Source organism: Balaenoptera physalus (genome assembly GCF_965194825.1).
Source record: "Balaenoptera physalus genome assembly, chromosome: 3".
Classification (NCBI taxonomy): Eukaryota; Metazoa; Chordata; class Mammalia; order Artiodactyla; family Balaenopteridae; genus Balaenoptera; species Balaenoptera physalus.
The window spans coordinates 5,607,823-5,632,093 of record NC_138890.1 but is presented as its reverse complement, the minus strand read 5'-3'; the positions used below and the strand labels follow the sequence as shown (position 1 = coordinate 5,632,093).

Sequence of the window (24,271 nt, the reverse complement as noted above, 5' to 3'; positions counted from 1 at the left end):
CGCGGCAGGTACCCATGGGTCACCCAAGCGAGCAGAGGTCGAGGCCGAGTCCCCGGTGGACGTGGGCCGGGTGGGATGGGCGGAATCCCAGCCTGACTCCGAGCCCTCCGTCCGCACGGAGCTCCCGGCCAGCTTGGCTCCTGTGACGCGGCTGTTCTGGGACCAGCATGCCGTGAGGCCAACGTGGTCATAAGGTCCCAGGGCAGTGGCTGCCTGAGGGCGCATCCTCAGCGACGCGCTTGCTCCCCGGGAAGGAGGGACAGGCTCTCCCGGCGAGGTTGCCCGGGCCTGTGAGAGCCCGGGCGCTTGTGAGGGGAAGGGCCACGGAACCACAGAGCCCGGGCGGAACTGGGCAAGATGTTGGCGCGACCCTGAAGCCGCCTCAGGCCACTGGACAGGAGCCCATTCTTGGCAAATTCTACTCCTGCCTTGCTGGCACCTTCTGGCCCTGGGGAGGGCCTGGGACGACGGGGTAACATGTGGATGTGCTCATCTAGCCTCCTTGCTCTTGTGCTGTCCCCCTGCCCTGGCAGTGGGGCAGTCCCTCCCTCCCCGGCCCGTGCAGGCAGCTTTGAGCAGCCCTTTCTGCGAAGGGATGGGACACGTACCACGGAAGCAAAGACGTATTTTTGATCCTTTTCTTGTAGCAGCAGAAGCACGTCCGTCAACAGGACAGCAAGGACATCTAAGGGGAGAACGCAGAAGGAAACATCTTATAGGGTCCCGCCAGGCAGACGAGGAATCCCAGGCCGGCGCCACAGCCCGCGGGCGCCCTTCAACCTGACCCCACCCCATCACCCTCCTGGTTTCAGCTTTGAATGCCGAGCCCCTGGATGCTCGCGTCCTGCTTCCTGCCGTAGCAAAACTCTCGTGCCCGCATGCCCGAGCGTCCTGGTGGCGGTAGGCTCGGAGCCTTGTCCCTGTAGGGACATGGTGCGGTGACCCGCCCGGCAGAGCTGGTGCACGTGGGTACAAATCCCGAGCTGTGTTTCCAACAGGAGCACTCGCGCTGCGGGAAACGAAAATACCGTCTCCTCGGGGAGCTTGTTCAGACACCCCATCCCAATCAGACACCCTCTCCTCATGGAACTCTCTCGCGCTGCAGCCTGCTGGGTTCCTCTAAAGCACTTACTGTGCTTTTCACTGTTTTTGTGCTTACTTCTCTCCTCTGCCCACCAACTGGAGCCCCACGTGGGCAGGGGCCTCTGCCACCCGCCTCGGTGCCTGGCATGCAGGGGCTGCTCAACTGTAAACTATATCTTTTGGCTGCTTACCTGCTCAAATTAAGAACAAGCACATCCTGTCGTCTGGCTACCTGCGACACCCCCCAAAGATCTTTAAAGAGGCTGATGCCAGTGGACAGGTTAGGATGCTTCTAGAGGCTCATGAAATGGACAGGAAACTCAGGGATGAGCCCCTGAGCGCTCTCTGGTCTGGAACCACACCACGGATCTTGAAAGTAGGGCGTGGAGCTCGCCCCGAACAGCGGGTGGGATGCTGGGGGCCACGGAGGTCCGTGGCCCAGGTGGCATCCTCTACCCCCACTGGGGCCTGTGACTGTTGTTTAGAACCCTGGGGCCTCTGCTAAATCTGGGGTGTCCTGATACCCCAGGTTTCTGTTCAGGAGTCAATGACTCAGTGTGCCCTCTTCACCTGGCGGCCTTCCCTGTGTGCACCACACCATCTCAACCACCGGACACAGAGGGTGCTGGTACGACCACCTCCACCTCGTTCCTGCTCTACTTCTGTGCTCGACCTGACTCAGCAGGTAACCTCCCTTCAGCCGCGAAGCAGCCAGGCTGCAGTGGCTCTGTGCCAGCTGGTGCCCATCAACCCAAAATAGCGCTCACTCATCCAAGAGGGTACCCAAGACTCCAAGGTGGTGCCACCGACCCAGGATGCCGTCCACCACTCCAAGGTGGTGCCACCGACCCAGGATGCCGTCCACCACTCCAAGGTGGTGCCACCGATCCAAGATGGCATCCACCAACCCAGGATGGCACCCACCAACCCAGGATGGCGTCCAGCAGAGGTGACTGGAGCGGGGCTTTACCTTTTAGGCGCCCGGACGTGGTCTTCCAGCACAGCGTGCCCTCCAGGTGGAGCTGCCGCTGCAGCATGTCCTCCTTGCGGAAGGTCAGCCCGTTCTTGAGCTTGCTGGAGGACTTGAGGTCCATCTTGCCCGCGATCTCCCTGAGGCGCTGGCCTTTCTCGCACTCGCTGACCCTGGCGTCCACTTGCGAGATGACGCCTTTGATGAGGCTCAGGGCCTGCGTCAGGTCTCTGTGGTCCTCGGAGTCAGCTGCCACACACAGCAGAGTTAGCGCTTTCCTTGGTCTGCGTCCACGAACGCGATGGAGGCGGACAGGCTACGGGGCCGAGGAGGTGTGTCCCGAGGCCACTGCTCACAGGACCCTCGAGAATCACCTTCCAACTCGAATTTCCTGAGATGTAAACACTTCTCCAAAGTAAACGTGACAGCCGAGCGTTTGGTTTTCACCAAGACAGAGCTTCTGTCGAATGCAGAAGCTGAGGTGCAAATCAAGCGGCAAAGACAGCCCCTGCATAACTCCGCCGGCCATTCCTCGGTAAATAGACTACTCCCCGCTGCCCTCCAGCTCTCCATGAAAGACTCCCTCCACCTCCAGCCATTACCAAGAGCTGGCTCCCCCCACCCCAAGGGCTCTGCTTTCACGGCAGGGAACTTCGTGCGTTCTCCCACCACCCAAATCCCCTGGAGACAAGGGAGGTGTGGTCAGCACTGCCTGGGCCTCCGGGAACCCCCGGCTGGGCTACATGCCCTTCCTCTCTGCCCTCCATGGCACCAGGCACGTGACACGGAGGCCACCTCTGGGCCTGTGTGGGTCACCCAGGGGTGACCTTAGCAAGGGCACTACCCATGTCTTTTCATCCACTCTCCAATACTGACTGAGGGCTGCTCAAGCCCAGACTGTGCGAGGACTGGGGGGGTAACGGCAGGCGAGACCAGGCACCCTGGTTGGAAACCCTAGCACCCAGCACAGTGGATTCTGCAAGGTGGCAGCTCAGTCAGTGACTGCTGAGCCCAGCTGAATCCGGAGAACGAGGGACAGATCGCAGAGTGGATTATCTAACCCACTATTAGAATAGGGGGTGGGGAGACAGAGACCCTCCTCCCCACCGAGCACCTAAGGGCAAGACAGGAGAGCTACCGTACCTTCCGTGTTCTGAATAATACGCTCCACCAGCACGGGGTACTTGGTTATGCGCTGGGTGACCAGAAGGATACACTCCTGCACGCCGAGCCGCCTCACGATGGAGAAGTTGCCGATTCTCTATGACACGGAGGAAACAAAGCCATGCTGCGTGGGTGTCTAATCCCCCGCCACGTCAGTTCATGGTCGGTTATCGAGTGATTCCAGTTCACGGTCCCTTTTCGGCTTACAGGGACCTTATCCTTGCCGCTTTGCAGGTACTTGAAAGCAGGGACTGCCTGCTGTATACAGAAAGGCCACAAAGGCAGAGGCAGCCTCACTTGCTATAAAACGTGGGCCCCCGCAGAACCCGTTAGGAAGAAACCAGCCGGGGGGTGGGGGAGTGAGTGGGGGGTGGTCCTGGGAATCGCCTGGAGAGCTGTCCACGTGCACACGCACATGCGCAGACCCTAGCCCTGCTGATGGCCGCCGGGACCCTCCAGACGCGCTGGGCCGGTGCTCCCCGAACTGGCTCCCTGGCGGCTGCTGGTGCACGCTTCTGGCTAAGACCCTAGCAAGTGGTCACCTGAAGTCACTTGTTTTTCCCCAGCCACATCATGTGGCTTGCGGGATCTTAGTTCCCTGACCAGGGATTGAACCTGGGCCCGCGGCAGTGAAAGTGCCAAGTCCTAACCACTGGACTCAGGCCCCCAAACAACCCTCTCCTTTTCACGTCTATCCACTGCCAGGATAATGGAGTGAAATTTTTTTAGAATTTTTTTTTTTTTTGGCCACACCTCGTGGCGTGCAGGATCTTAGTTCCCCGACCAGGGATCGAACCCGTGCCCCTTGCAGTGGAAGCGCGGGGTCTTAACCACTGGACCGCCAGGGAAGTTCCCTGGGGTAAAATTTAACAACCCTGGATCCTTAACTCTAGACCTTTAGTTGTTGGATATCACTTCAGGGTAGAGTCCTTGCGGTACAGGCTGCAGGTGCGGAGCTGTTGCGGGGTGCAGTGGGCCGGGGCTGCCGCAGGGCACATGCTGACAGCGCCCAGCAGCCTTGACCCAGGAGCGCCTCCCAGGATGTGGGGGGCGGGGTCTTGCCCGACCACTGACTCAGCTCCTGGGCCCTGAGCACTTGCACACTGTTGGGCAGAAAGAAGACAGGTATGGGTCATTCCACGGGCTACAGGGGATGCATGGGGACCAGACAGGGGAGGAGGTGACGAAAGGACAAAGGCTTAGAGGAAGGCAGGTCTTGCATCTGCCGGAGCATCCGAGGCAGAGCGGGTGGCTCTGGAGGGCCGGTTCCCGGGGCAGGGCGGCCCCTTGCGAGGACACTCATGTCCCGTCAACGGTCTGAGGACCCATGGTCATCCATTGAGGGGCATCTCAGGGGCCACCCTGCTGCAGCAGGAACAAAACCCTAGGCCTGCTTTGCTTTACACGCGGGGATTCTCCAGAGCTTTCACCACTGTGTTCTGAAGGAGTTTGTGGTTAAAAATGAGACAGGGGCTTCCCTGGTGGTGCAGTGGTTGAGAATCTGCCTGCCAATGCAGGGGACACGTGTTCGAGCCCTGGTCTGGGAAGATCCCACATGGTATGGAGCAACTAGGCCCGTGAGCCACAACTACTGAGCCTGCGCGTCTGGAGCCTGTGCTCCGCAACAAGAGAGGCCGCGATAGTGAGAGGCCCGCGCACCGCGATGAAGAGTGGCCCCCGCTTGCCGCAACTAGAGGAAGCCCTCGCACAGAAACGAAGACCCAACACAGCCAAAAATATAAATAAATAAACTTAAAAATAAATAAATAAATACTATATATATATATATTTTTACCTTGATCAAGTTTTGAAATTTCTTGTTTTGCTGCAGTAGCAACTTGTAGTGACTGACGGCTTCACTGTGGCCGCTACAAAAGACACCGTATTTTTCTTTCATTCTCTCCCCGTTTTCACCTGAAAACTGAAGAGAGGCCATGGAGGCATTACTAGAAGGAAACACAAAAACTGCCAGGGAATGTTTTCACCTCATTCGCCTGACTGCTAAAACGCAGATTGACTTGACTTGGGATTTCACTTTTTTGTCTGGCTCGCTTGCAACCGAACAGAGAAATGCTTCAGGACGTGGTGTCTCAGCGCAAGGTACCGAAAGGGAAAAGGAGAAGACGTCTACACGTCACAGGTGCTTGTAAAACATCCCGAAGTCCGAGAAGGAAAAATAAATTTAAGTGGAAGAATGTTAGAGAAATTCAAAAGCGAACGGCGTCTTCTTCTCATGCATCCTAGTTAGCTGACCTGGGATGCTCCGGGCACTCCGAGGGCAGACGAGGGGCCCTGGGTCCCCTCTGTCAATCTCGGTCTTGGCCCTGAAGTCCACTCAGAAGTCAGCTCAGGGTCAATGGCCCTACCATGGATGGCTCTGGTCCAAAAACCAAACAGCCGTCAAGACCAAAAAAAATAAAAGCCAGCCAACCAAACAAACAAAAGCCCAGAACACCCACTGGATAGTGTCTAGACGAGTGCATTCACCATTTAGGTCTCTGTGTTTCTAGGCTGGTGGCAGGATGCGTGGCTGTTAAGGGGCCGGGACTGCAGTCCCCTGGGGCTGGGGCTCTCAGCAAATGGGGGGCATGTTCTTTCTGCATTGGAAGGAAAGAGACGGGGCAGGGGCTGGTCCAGGCCCTGAGCCGCCCTGGCCGCGCCCACCTGTTGTACCAGGAGGTCCCCGATCTTCTGGACGATGTAGTTGCGGTCACTGCCCTCCTCCAGGGACTCCTGACGGCGCTCCTTCAGCCGAGACAGGAAGTGGCCATGCACCTCCAGCAGGTCGTCTGCGCCTGGGAAGAGGAGGCTGATGGCCTTGGGGCTGAACTGCAGCTCCTCCCGCAGGGCCCTGGAGTAGACCTTCAGCATGATCTTGAGCGTCCGCACGTGGTGGGCCTCCGTTTGCATCAGCTCTGCAGGGACAGGGACGCGGGACTTAGTGATGCGGGGCCAACGCCCCGGCTCGGCCCTCCCTTGTCCCGCGACGGGCCAGGCCGGCTTCTCAGGTTTCTGTGAAGCCCTCGCCCTGGTGGTCTGACAGCCCAGGGGCCAGGCTTCCTGTCCTCCCGGGCCCAGCAGTGCTGGGGGGCCCAGCTTAAGGGGGCGGCGAGGGGTGGAAGGACATCAGGAAAGAGAGGACCCGGATGTGCGCTGGGACCTCAAATTCACAGGAGGGGTTCCTGCCTAATGTCAACCGAAGACGTTTCCAGGCTGTTTGAAACAAAGAAGACTGTTCTGACGAACACCCCTCCCAGGGATGTGAAACTTGCATGTCAGAGACCTGCCCCAGACTACAACTGATGGGAAAAGTGGGGCTCCAGGGAGGATTTTAATTCACTGTTAAAGGCAAAGAAAGATTCGATTTTGTGATGGAGTTCCTCTGCCGTTTAAGTCAAGGCCTTGAAGTTGTTAGAGATGAAACAGAAGTCAGTGGCGCCGGCTGGGGCCAGGGTCGCCAGCCACGGGGCTGCAAGGAGTCTGAGCTTGCCCAGCAGTGGAGACAGCGTGGCACAGGGCTGCCCAGAGGGAAGCGATGGACTGCACCACCCCCCCGCCCTCTAGGCAGGACTCCTGGCCGGGCTCAGGCTCTCCTCCCCACCCACATCCCAACCTGCTCTGGCCCTGGCAGGGAGCTCAGTGTGTAAAATGTGGAAGGAAGTGAGTGTCCACTGGTAAGTGGACACCACTGAGCAGTGTTGGAGGCCTGGAGGGACCCACGGGGGGCACCCAGCCCAGGGATGGGTGGTGTCTGGGAGATGTGGTTTCCACGGTGACTGCAACATCCCATCTAAGGACAGCAGCTGCCCATGGCCAGGTTCTCCAACGGCCAGTGGGAAGGGGCGCCCAACCCGGAGCAGCGCTACAGTCACACGCAGAGAGGGACCTGCCTCCAAAACCTCCACCACGCCCGGGCCTGTCTGTGGTCACCAGGGATGGCTGGGATGGGCCCAGGCGGTCTTCTCTCTCGGGGTCACCAGCAAGGTAAGGACGAGTCAGGACTGGGCATTCAGCCATTCCTGTCCTCGGGGACTGGTCCTCACAAAGCCCCGTCCGGCCACCTCCTTCCCGGCCCGGAAGGCAGGGCTACCCTGCTGGAGTAGGTGGAGTGGGCCACACAGTCTCAGGGAGGGTCAGCAGTGGAGCCCTGGCTCCCAGATGGAATTAATAAATTAAAAAAAAAAAAAAATCAAGAAGAAGAAGAGGGAGGAGGTGGAGGAGGGGGAGAAGGAGGAGGAGGGGGAGGGGGAGGGGGAGGAGAAGAGGGAGCGGGAGGGGAGGAGAAGGAGAAAAGGAAAAAGAAGAAGGAGGAGGGGTAGGAAGTGAAGGGCTGGCGTGGCAGGCCTCCTTACCATAAAGCACATCCTGCCTTTTCACCACCTCCCTCTTCTGTTTCTTCACATATGCGGGGTCCACGGAGAGGCTCCAGGACTCAGCCTCGAACTCGTGGGCATCTGCTTCGATCTCACGCCTCAGCGAGGCAGTGTAGGGGTCTGAGGGAACAACAGGAGGCTGCTGCTCAGGGGCCCGGGGCCTGGCAGGCCTGGGGCTGCCCCTGCCCGTGCCGCCTGGATGCCCGGATGTGGGTCCTGGCGCCTCCCAGTGAATGGAGACCACCTGACACCCGAGAAAGAATCGAGGTGACGGTACCTTCTATTAAGATGGAGTCAGCGTTCAAAGATGTAAGTGAAAGAGAGTCATCGGCTGCCTGCTTGAACTTCAGAGACAATGTGTCGGTTTCATCCATCTCTCCTGTGACTGGTCTAAATGGAAATCATAAAACCAGTCATTTAAAAAAATTGCATTAAACACACACACACACACACACACACACATTCTACAAAGGCAAATCACGTTGTTACTCAATCTGATTAGATACTATTTGAGAACTTTCTGCCTATCAACATAAGCCTTAACTCACAGATCATTTTGAAAATTAGGAGACTATCTGTCAATGTGACATCAGGTCTTCTTCCATCAAAACTGCCTTTTTTGGCGGGGGAGTACAGTTGATGTATAATATTATATTAGTTACAGGTGTATAACATAGTGATTCACAATTTTTAAAGGTTATACTCCATTTATACTTATTAAAAAACATTGGCGATATTCCCTGTGTTGTATAATACACCCGTGTAGTTTATCTATTTTATCTTTTTAAATAAATTTATTTATTTAATTTATTTATTTTTGGCTGTGTTGAGTCTGTTGCTGCACGTGGACGTTCTCTAGTTGCAGCAAGGGGGGCTACTCTTTGTTGCAGTGCTCGGGCTTCTCATTGCGGTAGCTTCTCTGTTGCGGAGCATGGGGTCTAGACATGCGGGCTTCAGTAGTTGTGGCATGCAAGCTCAGTAGTTGTGGCTCATGGGCTCTAGAGCGCAGGCTCAGTAGCTGTGGCGCACGGGCTCAGTTGCTCCACGGCATGAGGGATCTTCCCGGACCAGGGCTTGAACCCATGTCCCCTGCACTGGCAGGCAGATTCTTAACCACTGCTCCACCAGGGAAGCCCTATCTATTTTATACATAGTAGTCTGTGCCTCTTAATCCCCTGCCCCTATCTTGCCCCTCTCCCCTTCCCTCTCCCCACTGGCAACCACTAGTTTGTTCCCTATATCTGCCATCAAAACTAACTTTAATTTAATGTTCAAGTACATTCTAAGGGTGCATTCATTATATGCTTCCTTTCCTGGCCACCCGAGCCCTCAGGAACCCCTGGAATTCTTTCTGGCCAGAGTAGGCTGGACACAGCCTCATTCCCACTTGAGATTGGAGGGAGAATCCTTTCTCGAGGAAAAAGAAAATCAGCTCCTTTCCCCACCGACTCATCCAAGGATGAGTGACATTTTTTTTTTTTTTAACGTGAGGTTTTCTACCTGAATGCTGCTGAATACAATATTACAAGAACCACCTCAAAGTCCTAGGAAAATCGGATTAAGGCATGAATAACAGGACACAAACTTCGCGGCAACCTCAGTGGACTCCCAGCCTCGTCTGGAGGACACAAAGGAGCCCTGTCCAAGGGTCCTTCAAGAGCAGGAAGCAAACTGGATCCAAATGGCCGAGGACCCCCAGAACACATCATTTTTGAAAAGGGAAAAGGAGTGAATCTCCAAAGCAGGTGTTAACAGCAATCTCGCCGCTTGGTGGGGCTCTCCCCAACCGCCCCCCCCCCCAGGGTCTCCTTTCGGAGAGGCTGTCCTCGGGGTCCCTGAGGAAAGCCACCCCTGCTCCCTCCCTTCGTCAGCCCCTGTGGCAGAGGGAGTACCCGACTCACCCAAGTCTTGTCCCCGTTCCCGCCGGGCTGGGTGCTGGCTGTGGACCCCCCTTCTGCGAGACCGTCATGCCGACATTCCTGGCCAGGCCCGGGCTGCCATCGGACAGGAGGGTGGCCCTCCGGTGCTCCTTCAGGGATGCTGCGACGGAGGCAAAGACAGAGCTGGTGCTGAGGAAGTGGGCAGGGTAGCGGAGGTGGCCCGTCCGGAGGCCCCGCTCCGACTGGGGCCGCAGCACGGACAGAATCTTGGAGGTCAGCAGCTCGTTATCCAGAAAGACGTTCTCGCTCCACTTCCTGGGAAAAGAGCTGTAGAACGAGAGCTCGGGGCGGCCGCGGAGCGAGCTGGCCCCGTCGCTGCTCTTGGAGTGTGCGTTCCCCATGGTCACGCTGGGGGCACCGAGACCCAGCCGGGCTGTGCCGTTTTTATAGCCCCGGGGGTGATCCTTCTAGAAATGGAAAGCTGCTTCTCTTACTGTATTGGCTGAAGCCTCGGGTATGGAGGGCAGGAAATTGGTCCCCGCTGTGACCATTTAGTGTGGAAATCGCACAGTATTTTCTCCACAGGTAAAATAAGAACGACACGACTACTCCTCCACCCCATACCCCTCCGTCTTGGTAGGGGGTAAAAAGCAAAGAGCAGCTTACATCCACCGCAAAGAGTCTTAAGATCACGGATTGGGAGCTTGTGCCGACATCACACACATCTCAGATTGTAATTAATCTGAGACCGGCTGTCAGGATGATTCTGAGATGCGGAGACCATGGGGGTCTCTGGTGTTTGGCTGCACGCGCCACTGTTCGTAATTGCTCTGATAGAATTTGACTCCCAAGGTTGATGAGAGGCCCTGATCCTATATTATAAGGTGATCGTAAACCAACCTAACACACAACAGGGGTCCCGAAGGGTTGTCTGCCCTCATCTGCTCGTTAAGAGTTGGGATATTACTGTCGATGCCAACTACCTCCAATAGATCATATACTTGAATATGTTCTTCCCATATGTTATATGTTAATTCATTCGATCCTCTCAATAAGTATCAAGGTATGCAATCTTATCTTCACCTTGATAAATAAGGACAGTGAGAATTAAGAAGATGTGTACAATGTCCAGTGCCACTTATATTTGATAAATGAAAGCCCATGACATCACTCACAGGACTACCTGATTCAAATCTGCAATTTTTTTCATACTCAGTACTAGCAAGAATTTGTATGTTCTATTAAGGTCATAATCTAGAGACAAGTATGGATCTATTATAATTATACTTGAAGTACATGACTGTACTGGATTTTAGACACATACACCCAAACACATACATACACATAACAAAAACAAAAACAAACAACAACAAAAACAGAAATCTAGCATCAGATTGGATATTGAATAGAAAGGATGTTGAACACAAGTAAGAAAGAGTCAAATTATTTAAAAGAATAATGTGATATTAGGATAAGTGTTTAAGGAATGTGAATGTAATTTTTACCTTTTTTAATTAAAAAATATGTATTGAAAAGAAAAAAAAGAGTTGGAATGTTCAGATGTATCGTACCCACTGATCCTTCCCCATCGATGGAAAGATGCAGCTCTTGGAAAGCCAGGCTGTCATTAATGAGGCTGTTTTTTTTTTTTCCTCCTCCTTTTTGACAAGTAGACCATTTAAGTCAAGCCTAGTTGCGACTGGCCGCTTGGCTAATTTATTTATTCTCAGGGTGAAAGCCACATTTGAAAGCTTTGCTCTAAGACAAACAGCAGCCTTGAAAAGAAATCTGGGGACTTCCCTGGTGGTCCAGTGGTTAAGACTCCGTGCTCCCAATGCAGGGGACACGGGTTCCATCCCTGGTCAGGGAACTAAGATCCCGCATGCCGAGCAGCATGGCCAAAAAAAGAAAAAAGAAAAAAAGAAGAAATCTGTCCAGTGGCCTTCCTGACCCGGCTCCTGGGTCCCCAATGCACCCACCCACCAGTTTCTCTGTGTCACACAAGGAAAGTAGTTGGGTCTCTGGTTCTGAGCAGCACGGAGACTACGTGATGCCATTTGGTCGGTGACCTCAAACATCCTGACGTCGTGATCATAAATAGCTAACAATGGCTATTATCATAGTAGACAAAGATGACAAGGCTGTCGCTCACATACCAACACCCGTTTGCAATGGTGAAAATCATAAATCGAGGCCTCCACGGTCCAGGGCAGGCACTTCCCGGCATTTCTACGCCCAGTGAACTCCACCCAGGCAATTATGATCGGGATGTACAAATACGGGACAAATGCTAAAATGAAGACTTTGCCCCGGCATCGTGGTGCGGCTGACAGATTGCTCCTGTGATCCGAGGTCCTGCCTGAAGTCAGATGGATTCTGCTTCAATCAAACAGCCCACGGGAGGAAAAGTCACCCTAAACACCCTCTAAGAATCACTGGTTCCAGAGAATTTTTAGAAAATGATCGGTAACGCTAAATCTACGATAAATGGAATTAGATCTTCCTTGGATGATTAAGAAGACACTTGGAGGTTTTCATGTCTTGGGGGTCATGATTAGGGGCCCCAGGTACCACTGGACTCAAAAGGGTACAAGGGGTAGAATTCCAGCTAAAAGAATGATGAACTGGCCCCCTAAACGTATGATATAATTTACATATTCTGATCACTGGCTGTCTCCCCGGTAGAATGGAGGACAGTGCCTCCCACAAAACAGGTGCCAAGAAATCACTGTTTCACGGGGTTTTATTATTATTATTATTTTTTTAAATAAATTTATTTATTAATTAATTTATTTTTGGCTGTGTTGGGTCTTCGTTTCTGGGCGAGGGCTTTCTCTAGTTGCGGCGAGCGGGGGCCACTCTTCATCGCAGTGCATGGGCCTCTCATTATCGCGGCCTCTCTTGTTGCGGAGCACAGGCCCCAGACGCGCAGGCTCAGTAATTGTGGCTCACGGGCCTAGTTGCTCCGCGGCATGTGGGATCTTCCCAGACCAGGGCTCGAACCCGTGTCCCCTGCATTGGCAGGCAGATTCTCAACCACTGCGCCACCAGGGAAGCCCTCACGGGGTTTTATTTAGCCATAAAAAGGAATGAAATTCTGACACTTGCTACACGTGGACAAAACGTGAGGACACGGTGCTCAGTGAAATAAGTCAGACACAAAAACGACAAATACCCTTGGATTCCACTTCTAGGAGGTCCCAACAGGAGTCAGGTTCACAGAGAGAAAAATTAGAATGGGGGGTTCCCAGGGGCTGAGGAAGGGGAATGGGGAGTTTTGTTTAACACGGACAGAGTATCAATTGGGGAAAATGAGGAGAGTTTTGAAGATGGATGGTGGTAGTGGTTGCCCAAAACTGTGAATGTACTTAATGCCACTGGACTGTACTCTGGTTAAACTGGTCACTTTTATGTTTATGTATATTTTGCCACCGTTTTTTAAAAAAGAAATCATTGTTTATTTAGGGTGATGGAATAGTTCTGCCTCTTGACTATGGTATTGGTTACTCACATCTACACCTGGAAAACATTTCAGATACATACACTCCCCTTTCCCTCACAAGAGTGCAGGTAACAACTAGCAAAACCCAAACAGGGTCTGTCCCTGAGTTGATAACATTGTATCAATGTCTTGGTTTTGCCACTGGACTATGGTTATGTGAGATGTCACGAGTGGTGGATGCTTGCTGGAGGGTACACAGGAAGTCTATTTTTACAACTTCTTGTAAGTCTTGAACTACTCCAGAATAAAAAGTTACAGTCAATTCTTGTTATTCGCGGTAGTGACTGAATTAGCTAATACAGAACCACGGCTCTTATGGGAGCTTCTGGCTGCACTTTTGCCAACCGGTCATCCTGTAACCTTGTTTTATGTGTGTTTCTATTGAAAAACACATTATTTAACATATACTGTTGACTCATTAACATTGAACTTGTGTCTGAACGAAGCTGGTCTAACAGATTTTCTCTGTAAGGCCCACCCACTGTAGCCTTCTTGTGCTTAAGACCACTAGACAGCACTTCAGCGCTATGCTTGGGGGCCCCTTTGCCAAATCGCCAACAAAAAGATCCCCCCCCACCAAAAAAAAGGGCAAAACGTGTGGCACCAAATACAATGCAAAAAGGACACGTGTTTGCAGTATGAACTGAAGCAAGAATGCAGGGCACGGCCTGTTCAACCTCAGCTGGGAACGTGCGCCTTAGTGACTCACATTTTTCACCGCAAGTGTCTCTGCACGTGACTGTGAAAACACCCCACAAGTACTGATTGGAGGGTTACAAATACATTTTAGCCAGTAGGTGAATTTGCAAAGACAGAATCCTGCATCCATACAATGCAATAGCATTCATCTAAAGAAGAAATGAGATGCTGAAACATGCTCCGATGTGGATGCACCCGGGAAATATCCTGCTGAGTGAAAGTGGTCAGGCACACAAGACCACGCAGTGTAGGATTCCATCTATAGGAAACATGCAGAATACGTAAATCCACAATGACGGAAAGTAGATCAATAGGTAGGTGCCTAGGACTTGGGGAGACTGGAGGGTGACAGCTAATGGGTACGGGGTTCCTCTTGGGGGTTCTAAAATTGATTGCGGAAAAAAAGGGGGGAATTCCCTGGTGGTCCAGTGGGGGCCTGGGTGCGACCCCTGGTTGGGGAACTAAGATCCCCCAAGCTGTGCAGCATGGCCAAAAATAAAATAAAATAAAACAAAATAAAATAAATTGATTGCGGTGACTCTGAATACACTAAAAGCCACTGCACCGTACACTGAAATGGGTGCACTGTATGATATGTGAATTATACCTCAGTTAAAGCTGTTCAGCGGATAAACTCCTGTGAAGAAGGGTCACCTTTCTGCAGGAGAACAAGCCCAGTGATTTGTAGGTTTCACACCCAGTATGACTTAGTCATGCTGCCCCTGGCTCTGAGACAGACAGGAATCTGTATTTATCCTGCCCTCGTGTTTTCCTAAACCAGACAGCCATGGTGGGGCAGACAGGGGGTGGTGGGTCGCTGGGATCTGGGCTGTGCTGTCTGCACAGCCATCGAACCCGATTCGGAGCTTAATTAGCACCGTCTGCCCACCGCTGAGAGGTGTCATCGATCGGCATGCTCTTGGCCCGCTGCGGCAACCGGTCCACCACAGAGGGGACCCAGAGGAGAGCCACGAATGACAATGAGAAGTGAACGGTGAAAATGGAAAAAGTTCTTGGCTTGGAGGAAAAAACACACCCGTTCTCAGCCACAAACAGACAGCAGCCTCTTCTCATGATTTTTTTTTTTTTTTTAAAACCTGTTTTGCCTCGGTTTCTTGAAGAGTGGTCTCTGTGAGCAAATCTGACGACTAAGCTGGTGTGACAGCTACGATGATCCCACTTTGGGATTCTACTTGGACAACAGACCCCACGCCACAAAGTTCAGGTTAATAGGGGCTAATTTCTAGCGTACTTAGGCTCCCGAGTGACCTGCGGTCTATAAATCCTCTGATACACAAGCACAACCCCATCAGCCCTTGGGGGAATGTAAGGACCCACGAGGAAAGTCCATGAACAAGACTTGATAGTTAAGGACCTGCTGAAAGTCATTTTTCAAGGAAACTCATTATGAATATCAAGTGACCATCTTAATTGGGCTTAAACTGTCCTTTATAATCTAGAAGCATACTGGCTTCTAGAAACACCAACTTCCAAGCAAGAATTTTATATTCTAACCAACAAGGACCTACTGTATAGCACAGGGAACTATACTCAATATCTTATAATAATGGAAATTATTAATTATTAATAGTAATGGAAAAAAATCTGAAAAAGAATATATAGATATATATACGTATAACTGAATCACTTTGCTGTCCACCTGAAACTAACACAACACTGTCAATCAACTATACTTCAATTAAAAAAAAAAGAATTCTATATTCTAAATGGCAGATTCCTCCTGCTGCTCGATGGGAAAGTAACTGGAAACATCTTTGGGAGGCAGCTGGGCCCGGGCACAGAGGTCCCTGCAGTTTTCTGCAAAAGGTCACGCAGGGGACTTCCTGTGCTCCCAATGCAGCCAGCCTGGGTTCAATCCCTGGTTGGGGAACTAGATCCCGCATGCCGCAACTAAAGATCCCGCATGCCACAACTAAGAAGCCCGCATGCCACAACTAAGACCCGGAGCAGCCAAAATAAACAAACAAATAAGTAAATAAATATTAAAAACAAAAAAACAAAAAAACCACCAGCCGCCTGGCAGTTTCAAAGGCTTGGCTTCGAAACAGCTGCCCCTTTTCTCATATTTGGCGAGGTCCTAGGCCCCCCTCCCTGCCCCCATTCTTTGTGTCTTCGAAGACTTTTCTCTCAGGCTGCGAGTGCCACCTGTCTCTGGAGAGTTCTAGCAAGCACGGGCTGCGGGCGAGTGTTCGAGAGACAATTAAGAAAATCTGATACCAAATGAAGTTTTCAGTTCACAGCTCCCGGCTTAGCAGCCACCTGGGAATAGACTAAATCAATGCCGAGACAACTCATTGATTTCTCTGCCCTGCTTCAGTTGGATGTTACAAAAGCAAGACAGCATAAAAAAGAAAAAAAAACAAAAATACAGGAGGGGGGAAAAAAAAACCCCAAATCCCAAACCTTAGCCCCATGCCTCAGAGGACAAAGAGAGAAAAAAATAAATAAATAAAAGGCATATTGGGGCTTAGAAGTGTGAGCCAGAAAGAACACTCTTTGTGAACCTGAAATTAAAAAAATACACAAGCCCCCCCCCACTCCCAAATTACGTCAAACCCAGCAAACACCACTTAAAAGAATTGTGGGATCTTCTTGACTGCGTGTGCAGAAGACTTAAAAATCGCAAAACAGTATTAAAGTAGAAATAACCTGTACTGCTACCACCCACAGTTAATTGCTTCTGGAATGAAGATTTATAAGTTGACAATTAATGTTTAATAATGAGTGATCTAGAGATCTGTGTTGAAAAATCCTTCACGTATAGCAAAAGGATAATAAGGTAGCAAATATATATTTTTGGCGTAAATATCATGCAGGACATGTGGGTTATACCATCAAGCGATATGCTCGCAAATCACTATTTTACAAAACAGTTTATATTATTCTATGGATAATTCCGGAAGTTAACGCAGAAAGGACCAATGGCCATGTCCGTGGGCATAAAAATGAACCTCAACCTAAACTTCATGCTTTTCACAAACAAGAACTCAAAATGGACCACAGATTTAAACAGAAAATGTAGAACTATAAGACTTTTCAGAGCTAACATAGGAGAAAATCTTCAGGAACTGGGGCTTGGATGGGTGAAAGAGTTCTTTGCTATGACACCAGAAGCCTGATCCACAAAAGAAAAATATATCTTTAAATCGACTTGTCATAATTAAAAACATTTGCTTGTGGAAGATCTGTTAAAAGGATGAAAAGACAGGCTACAGAGTGGGAGGAAATATTTTGCAAACTGCCTATCTGACGAAGGACTAGCATTTGGAATATATGACGTGCTCTCAAAATCCAACAGTAAAAATACAAACAACCCATTCAGAAAATGAGCATAAGAGATGAAGACTACATTTCACTGAAGAAGATATACAGATGGCAAAAAAGCATGTGAAATGATGTTCAACATCATTTAGCCATCAGAGAAATGCAAAACCACCGTGAGCCGTCACTACCAGAACGGCTAAAATAAAAAACGGTGAAGATGCTGAATGCTGGTGAGGATGTGGAAAAAATGGACCACTCATACATTGCTGGCGGGAATGTAAAAGGGCGCAGCCGCTCTGGAAAACAGTTGGGTGGTTTGTAAAGAAAACTAAACAATTGCATTCTTGTGCATTTATCTCAGAGAAATGCAAAACTCAGGTCCAGACAGAAACCTTTACATGACAGTTCGCAGCTGCTTTGAGGTCAAAACAGGAAACAACACAGATGTCCTTCACTGAGTAAATGGTCAGACAAACTGCGGTCCACCCATGCCACGGAATACTGCTCGGCAAGGAAAAGGAACTGTTGATAACACACAACAACCTGGGTGGATCTCACGGGCATTATACTGAGATAAAAGCCAATCTCAAAAGGTCACCGTATGATTCCACTTATGTAACATTCTTTTTTTTTTTGGCTGCACTGAGCGGCTTGTGGGATCTTAGTTCCCCGACCAGGGATCAAATCCAGGCCCCCAGCAGGGGAAGTGCGGAGTCCTAACCATTGGACCACCAGGGAATTCCCTATGTAGCATTCTTGAAACGACAAAATTATAGAGATAGAAAAAAGATTTGTGGTTGCTGGAGTTATCCGTGGAGGTGGGGGGGGGGGGCGGGCGCGTGAAGAGTGGGTGAGAATATAACGCAGAAGTTCAAGGGCAATCTGTGGTGATGGAACAGTCCTGCATCTTGAGGGAAGTGGTGGCTGTGGGAATCTACACATGTAATAAAATGGCATTGGACCAGACTCACATATTGTCCAGATGACAATTTCCTCGTTTTGATATCCTATTATATTGTAGTTACAAAGAAGTAACCAGTGGGGGAAACTGCGTGAGGGGTACACGTGACCTCTCTGTACCACCTTTGCAATTTCCTGTGAATCTGTAATGATTTCAAAAGAAAAAGTGTGAAACAAACAAAAGCATCACCACCAACAAAAAAAAGAAAGAACACTCATGCCCAAAGTCGTAAACAGCTCCGACTGCAACAATAAAATAACAATTTGGGTGGCTTAAACAATAGAAATTTATGTCTTACAGTCCTGGAGGCTGGGAAGTCCAAGACCAAGGTGACAGTAATTCGGCCTTTGCTGAGGGCTTGCTTCCTTCCTGGCTTCAGATGGCCACATTCTTGCTGGGTCCTTACATGGCAGAGAGAGTGAGAACAAGCTATCTAGGGTTTTTTCTTATAAGGGCACTAATCCCATCATGGGGGCCCCACTCTCATGACCTCATCTACTCCAATCACCTTGCAAAGGCCCCACCTCCTATTACCATCACGCTGGGGGGTTAGGGATGCAACATGGGAATTTGGGGGGAACACAATTCAGACCAGAACACAGTGAATAAAGCCGTGTTTCCTGCAAACTCATTTAATTCCAGAGCTTCTCTTATCACTCACTGGACACCTCAGCAGAAAGAACAAGCAGCCTTCCTCTTTCTTCCCTTCCTTCATCTCTTAGAGGGAAGGCCAAAGGGCACAGCCTCTTAAGAAGAATTCCTGCAGAAGGTGATGGACACTCAACCGAGATCTCAGAGAGCAGTTCTGATGGCCAAGGAGGAGGGTCTGGGAATAGTGCTTTATAAGAAAGCAGGCTTGGAGACATTCAGAGAGGGTTACAGTGAAAACGAGAAATGCCCGAGGACCTCATGGCAAGTCACCATAATTTGGGAGAAGAGACTGTAAGAGTATCAAAAGTAATGAGAGGGACTTCCCTGGTGGTCCAGCAGTGAGGACTCGGCGCTTCCACTGCAGGGGGCATGGGTTTGATGCCTGGTTGGAGAACAAAGATCCCACAAGCTTCACAGTGCGGCCAAAAGAAAAAACAACAAAAGAGCCACCCAACGGGATGTGGGGCTGCTCCACTGAGAGTGGCCGAACACAAGACTTTGTCCTGGCTGGAAACCTGGGGACTTCGTGCAGAAGCCTCTGCCAGGGGCCACCATGTAAAAGAGAAATGCGCAAAGGTGTGGATGGTAAGAAATGATACCTGGTTGAGAGAGCTGCCAGACGGCCCTGGGCCAGCCATCCCTGCCTGTCCCCGACCTCATGGGAGAATCTGCCCTTAATGAGTAAATCCCCAACATCACCACAAGGCTTAGAAAAAATTTACTTTGGGGACTTCCCTGGTGGCGCACTGGTTAAGAATCTGCCTGCCAATGCAGGGGACACGGGTTCGAGCCCTGGTCCGGGAAGTTCCCACATGCCGCGGAGCAACTAAGCCCATGCACCATAACTACTGAGCCTGTGCTCTAGAGCCCGCGAGCCACAACTACTGATCCCACGCGCCACAACTACTGAAGTCCGTACACCTAGAGCCTGTGCTCTGCAACAAGAGAAGCCACCATAATGAGAAGCCTGCGCCCCGCAACGAAGAGTAGCCCCTGCTCGCCGCAACTAGAGAAAGCCCGCGCGCAGCAACGAAGACCCAACACAGCCAAAAAATAAATAAATAAAATAAAATAAAATAAAATTTAAAAAAAAGAATAATGTACTTTGTTATTAGCGTGAATGTTAAATATGGTCATCCCTCGGTATCCGGAGGGCATTGGTTCCAGGGCCTCTAAGGATGCCAAAATCCCAAAACCCAGGATGCTCAAGTCCCTCATACGAAATGGCAAAGTATCAATACAGTTGACCCTTGAACAACACGGGTTTGAACTGTGCAGGTCCACTTACAGCGGATTTTTTTTCCCCACTAAATATGTGCTATAGTACTATACAATCCGTGGTTGGTTGAATCTGAGGATGTGGAGCCACAGATATGAAGGGCCAACTATAAAGTTATACTCAGATTTTCGGCTGCACAGAGGGTCAGCGCCCCTAACCCCCCTACCCCCCGCACCGTTCAGGGGTCAGCTGAATCTGCATAGAACCTATGCACACCCTCAGGTATGCTTTAAATCATCTCAAGGTTACTTATCATACCTAATACAATGTAAATGCTAGGTAAATAGTTGGCTGCGAGCACAGCAAAATTCAAGTTTTGCTTTCTGGAAGTTTCTGGAGTATTTCTGATCCTTGGTTGACTGAATCAAGGATGTGGAACCTGTGGATATGGGGGTTGGGCAACTGTACCTTGTCTGCTTAGCTAAGGAACTGTGCCCAACTCATTGTCTGCCTGTGTCTAGAGAAAAGGGAACTGCGTGATCTTTTATGCATGTGTATCTTGCTGAAAATTAGTCCAAGTAAAAGATTTTTGGAAAGCTCAGGTCTGAAATGACATTTCGCTGGGTACACCTGACATTTGTGAATGTTACGTTACCGAACGGGGCCTGCAACTTAGGAAGCATACGTACCTTAAAATTAAAACAAAAACAAACAATAACAAAAATGAATGGCCAAGGAGCTTCCTCTCTCTGAAATGGGTTGGTTGGCAGATAACTTGGAGGTTCATCACCTGAATGGCATTTTCCTTTTCTCCAATGACATCAATGAATATGTTGGTACCAAAATGCAGTAATGTTTTATAATGAGTAGATGCCTGCCTATTGTGATTATAGATAATTCCTCCTTTGTTTGGTTTTGTGTTAAGAGTTTACTTTCGAGAAGAAGAAGAAAAGAGGGGTTTATTTCAAAGACCTGATATCTGAGAGTAAAGGGGGAAGGGGGGGGGTCTTAAAAATTTGGAAAATGAACCCAGACAAAACTATAATTCAAAAAGACACATGCACCCCAATGTTCGTTCGTAGCAGCACTGTTCACAATAGCCAAGACGTGGAAGCAACCTATATGTCCATTGACAGAGGAATGGATAAAGAAGATGTGGTACATATACACAATGGAGTATTACTCAGCCATAAAAAAAGAATGACATAATGCCATTTGCAGCAACATGGACGGACCTAGAGATTATCATACTAAGCGAAGTAAGTCAGACAGAGAAAGACAAATACCATATGATATCACTTATAGGTGGAATCTAAATTTGATGAAGAATCATGAGGAGTAAGGAAAGGGGGCAGGATCTGAAGGAGGAGGATGAGGGGCTGCCAAGGAAGACCACCAAGTTCAGATTTTCAAGGGCTGCTTATTAGAACTGGACAATGCATAATTGCAAAGGATGACAATATTAGGGAAGTAGCTCAAAAGTGAAATCCGCTAAGTGCAATGTGGGCTCCTGGGCTGGATCCTGGCACAGAAAACCTGGTGAAATCTGAATAAAGTACGGAGTTTAGTCAACAGTAATGTGAACATCAGGGGAAACTACGTGGGGGGGTATAAGGAAACTCCATACTCTCTTTGCAAGTTTTTTATAAATTGAAAACTATTCTCAAATGACAGTTTCCTTTTTTTTAAAAAAAAGTTAAGTTCGGGAGGAACTGAGCCTTGTTAAAAACAGAAGAATGACATCTGAAAAGGTATGTGTGTGCAGGTGCTCCGAGTTATGTTTCAAAAGGGCAGGAATGGGCCAGGCCCCTCTTGGGACAGAGGGAGGGAAGTGACAAGTAATCGAAAATATTTAGGGACACCCATGTTCACAGCAGCATTATTTACAATAATGCTGAGGTGGAAGCAACCCAAGTGTCTATCGATGGATGAATGGATAAACAAAATGCGGTCCTTTCATAACACTGGAATATTATTCAGCCCTAAAAAGGAAGGAGATTCTGACACCTGCTACAACATGGATGAACCTTGAGGACATTATCCTCAGTGAAATAAGTCAGACACAAAAGCACAAATACTGTATGATTCCACTCATGTGAGGTCCCTAAATGAGTCGCATCCACAGAGACAGGAAGTAGATGGTGGGTGTCAGGGGCTGGGGGAGGGGATGGAGAGTCAGTGTTTAATGAGGACAGAGTTTCAGTTTTGGAAGATGAGAAAGTTCTGGAGATGGATGGTGGGGATGGTTGCACCACAGGGTGAATGTACTTAGTGCCACTGAATTGTGCACTTAAGATGGTTAAGATGATAAAGCTTTTGCACAGCAAAGGAAATCATAAACAAAACAAAAAGACAACCTACGAACTGGGAGAAAATATTTGCAAATGATGTGACTGATAAGGGCTTAATTTCCAAAATATACAAACAGCTCATACAATTCAATAACAAAAAACCCCAAAAAACCCAATCGAAATATGGGCAGAAGACAAAAATAAACATTTCTCCAAAGACATACAGATGGTCAATAGGCACAAGGAAAGATGCTCAACATTGTTAATTACTAGAGAAATGCAAATCAAAACTACAATGGGGTACCACCTCACACAGGTCAGAATGGCCATCATTAAAAAGTCTACAAATAAGGGCTTCCCTGGTGGCGCAGTGGTTGAGAATCTGCCTGCCAATGCAGGGGACACGGGTTCGAGCCCTGGTCTGGGAAGATCCCACATGCCGTGGAGCAACTGGGCCCGTGAGCCACAATTACTGAGCCTGCGCGTCTGGAGCCTGTGCTCCGCAACAAGAGAGGCCGCGACAGTGAGAGGCCCGCGCACCGCGATGAAGAGTGGCCCCCGCTTGCCACAACTAGAGAAAGCCCTCGCACAGAAACGAAGACCCAACACAGCCATAAATAAATAAAAATAAATAAATAAATTTATTAAAAAAAAAAAAAAAAAAAAAAAAAGTCTACAAATAATAAATGCTGGAGAGGGTGTGCAGAAAAGGGAACCTTCTTACACTGTTGGTGGGAATGTAAATTGGTGCAACCACTATGGAAAACAGTGTAGAGGTTCCTCAAAAAACTAAAAACAGAGTTATCATATGATCCAACAATTACACTCCTGGGCATATACACAGACAAAACTATAATTTGAAAATATACATGCGCCCCTATGTTGATAGCAGCACTATTCACAATAGCCAAGACATGGAAACAACCTAAACGTCCATCGACAGATGAATGGATAAAGAAGATGTGGTATACATATACAGTGGACTATTTCTCAGTCATTAAAAAGAATGAAATAATGCCATTTGCAGCAACATGGATGGACCTAGAGCTTATCATACTAAGCGAAGTAAGTCAGACAGAGAAAGACAAACACCATATGATATCACTTATATGTGGAATCTAAAATATGACACAAATGAACTTATCTACAAAACAGAAACAGACTCGCAGACACACAGAACAGACCTGTGGTTGCCAAGGGGCTGGGGGAGGGAAGTACTGGGAGTTTGGGATAAGCAGATGCAAACTATTATATACAGTATGGATAAACATCAAGGTCCTACTGTATAGCACAGGGAACTATATTCAATATCCTGTGATAAACCATAATGGGAAAAAATATAAAAAAGAATGTGTATATGTATAACTGAATCACTTTGCTGTACAGCTGCAATTAACACAACATTGTAAATCAACTATACTTCAATAAAATTAAAAATAAAATAAAAACAAAAAAAGATGGTTAAGATGATAAAGTTTATGCATATTTTACCTCTATTAAAGATGAAAACAAAATTAAAGGACCCAGAGTGTGTCCACATAATACCACTTGACAGAGAAGAAATGAGACTCCCCCCTCCCCATTTTTTTGGGCCACACCGCGTGGCTCGTGGGGTCTCAGTTCAGGGATTGAACCCGGGCCACAGCAGTGAAAGCCCGCGATCCTAACCACTAGGCCACCAGGGAACTCCCTAAAACGAGACTCCTTAACCGTGGTTTCCTTCTGTCTCCTCTGTTGGTGAGATGGCACTTGGACCAGGAAGGATCAGAGAAAACACGTTGAGAAGGGCGTCGAAGCTCAATGCAGGACGAGGGACGTGTAGCTGTCCTCAACTCCTCAGTACCTGGCACATGGCTGTCCAGGGACACAGATGGCACCAACTAAAGTCGCCAGATCGGACAACTTTTGCGTCAGACACGGAGACAGTTGGCTGAGCTTGTGTGGAGTGCCTTTCGGAAGCCGGGGAGGGCAGAGTGACAGAAAACAACAGAAGGGCAAAGAGATCCTGATTGGAAAAGAGGAAGGAAGTTAATCTTACAAACTCGATGTTAATCGCTGGCAAAAAATGGCTTATGGGCTGTGGGGATGGGAAATAGGCCGTGAATCCTGGGTTTCCCGTTTCCTGGAACAAATCAAGACTAAACTCTGAGAGGTGTGCTTTGCAGCCCTACAGGAGAGTAGACAGAGAGAAGG

The 24,271-nt window shown here is 49.3% G+C and overlaps 2 protein-coding genes and 1 long non-coding RNA gene across 6 annotated transcripts in view; 1 reads left to right on the top strand and 2 right to left on the bottom strand.

Annotated features, from left to right (window-relative positions):
• LOC309657647 (rho guanine nucleotide exchange factor 18-like) overlaps positions 1 to 24,271 on the bottom strand; it is a 60,704-nt gene that overhangs the window by 17,125 nt on the left and 19,308 nt on the right. For 3 of the 4 annotated variants that reach the window (XM_082455416.1, XM_082455417.1, XM_082455418.1), the window contains exons 1-8: positions 9,492 to 9,886; positions 7,868 to 7,980; positions 7,570 to 7,710; positions 5,882 to 6,132; positions 5,013 to 5,138; positions 3,197 to 3,314; positions 2,054 to 2,302; positions 609 to 685 (exon numbers count right to left, since the gene is read on the bottom strand). In XM_082455416.1, coding sequence (XP_082311542.1) covers positions 609 to 685; positions 2,054 to 2,302; positions 3,197 to 3,314; positions 5,013 to 5,138; positions 5,882 to 6,132; positions 7,570 to 7,710; positions 7,868 to 7,980; positions 9,492 to 9,871 — 1,455 coding nt within the window. In that variant the 5' untranslated portion in view covers positions 9,872 to 9,886. Of the gene's footprint in view, positions 1 to 608; positions 686 to 2,053; positions 2,303 to 3,196; positions 3,315 to 5,012; positions 5,139 to 5,881; positions 6,133 to 7,569; positions 7,711 to 7,867; positions 7,981 to 9,491; positions 9,887 to 24,271 lie in introns of those variants that run through there. The other variant, XM_082455419.1, reaches the window with a different exon arrangement.
• On the top strand, positions 10,151 to 16,146 carry LOC309657653. Its single transcript, XR_014261871.1, has 2 exons — positions 10,151 to 12,200; positions 12,527 to 16,146. It is a non-coding gene; the product is annotated as an uncharacterized lncRNA (long non-coding RNA).
• The window catches only part of LOC309657651 (rho guanine nucleotide exchange factor 18-like), a 34,495-nt gene continuing 31,333 nt past the window's right edge, over positions 21,110 to 24,271 (bottom strand). Inside the window, exon 9 of the mRNA XM_082455426.1 lies at positions 21,110 to 24,083. Coding sequence (XP_082311552.1) covers positions 23,989 to 24,083 — 95 coding nt within the window. The 3' untranslated portion in view covers positions 21,110 to 23,988. The remainder of the gene's footprint in view (positions 24,084 to 24,271) is intronic.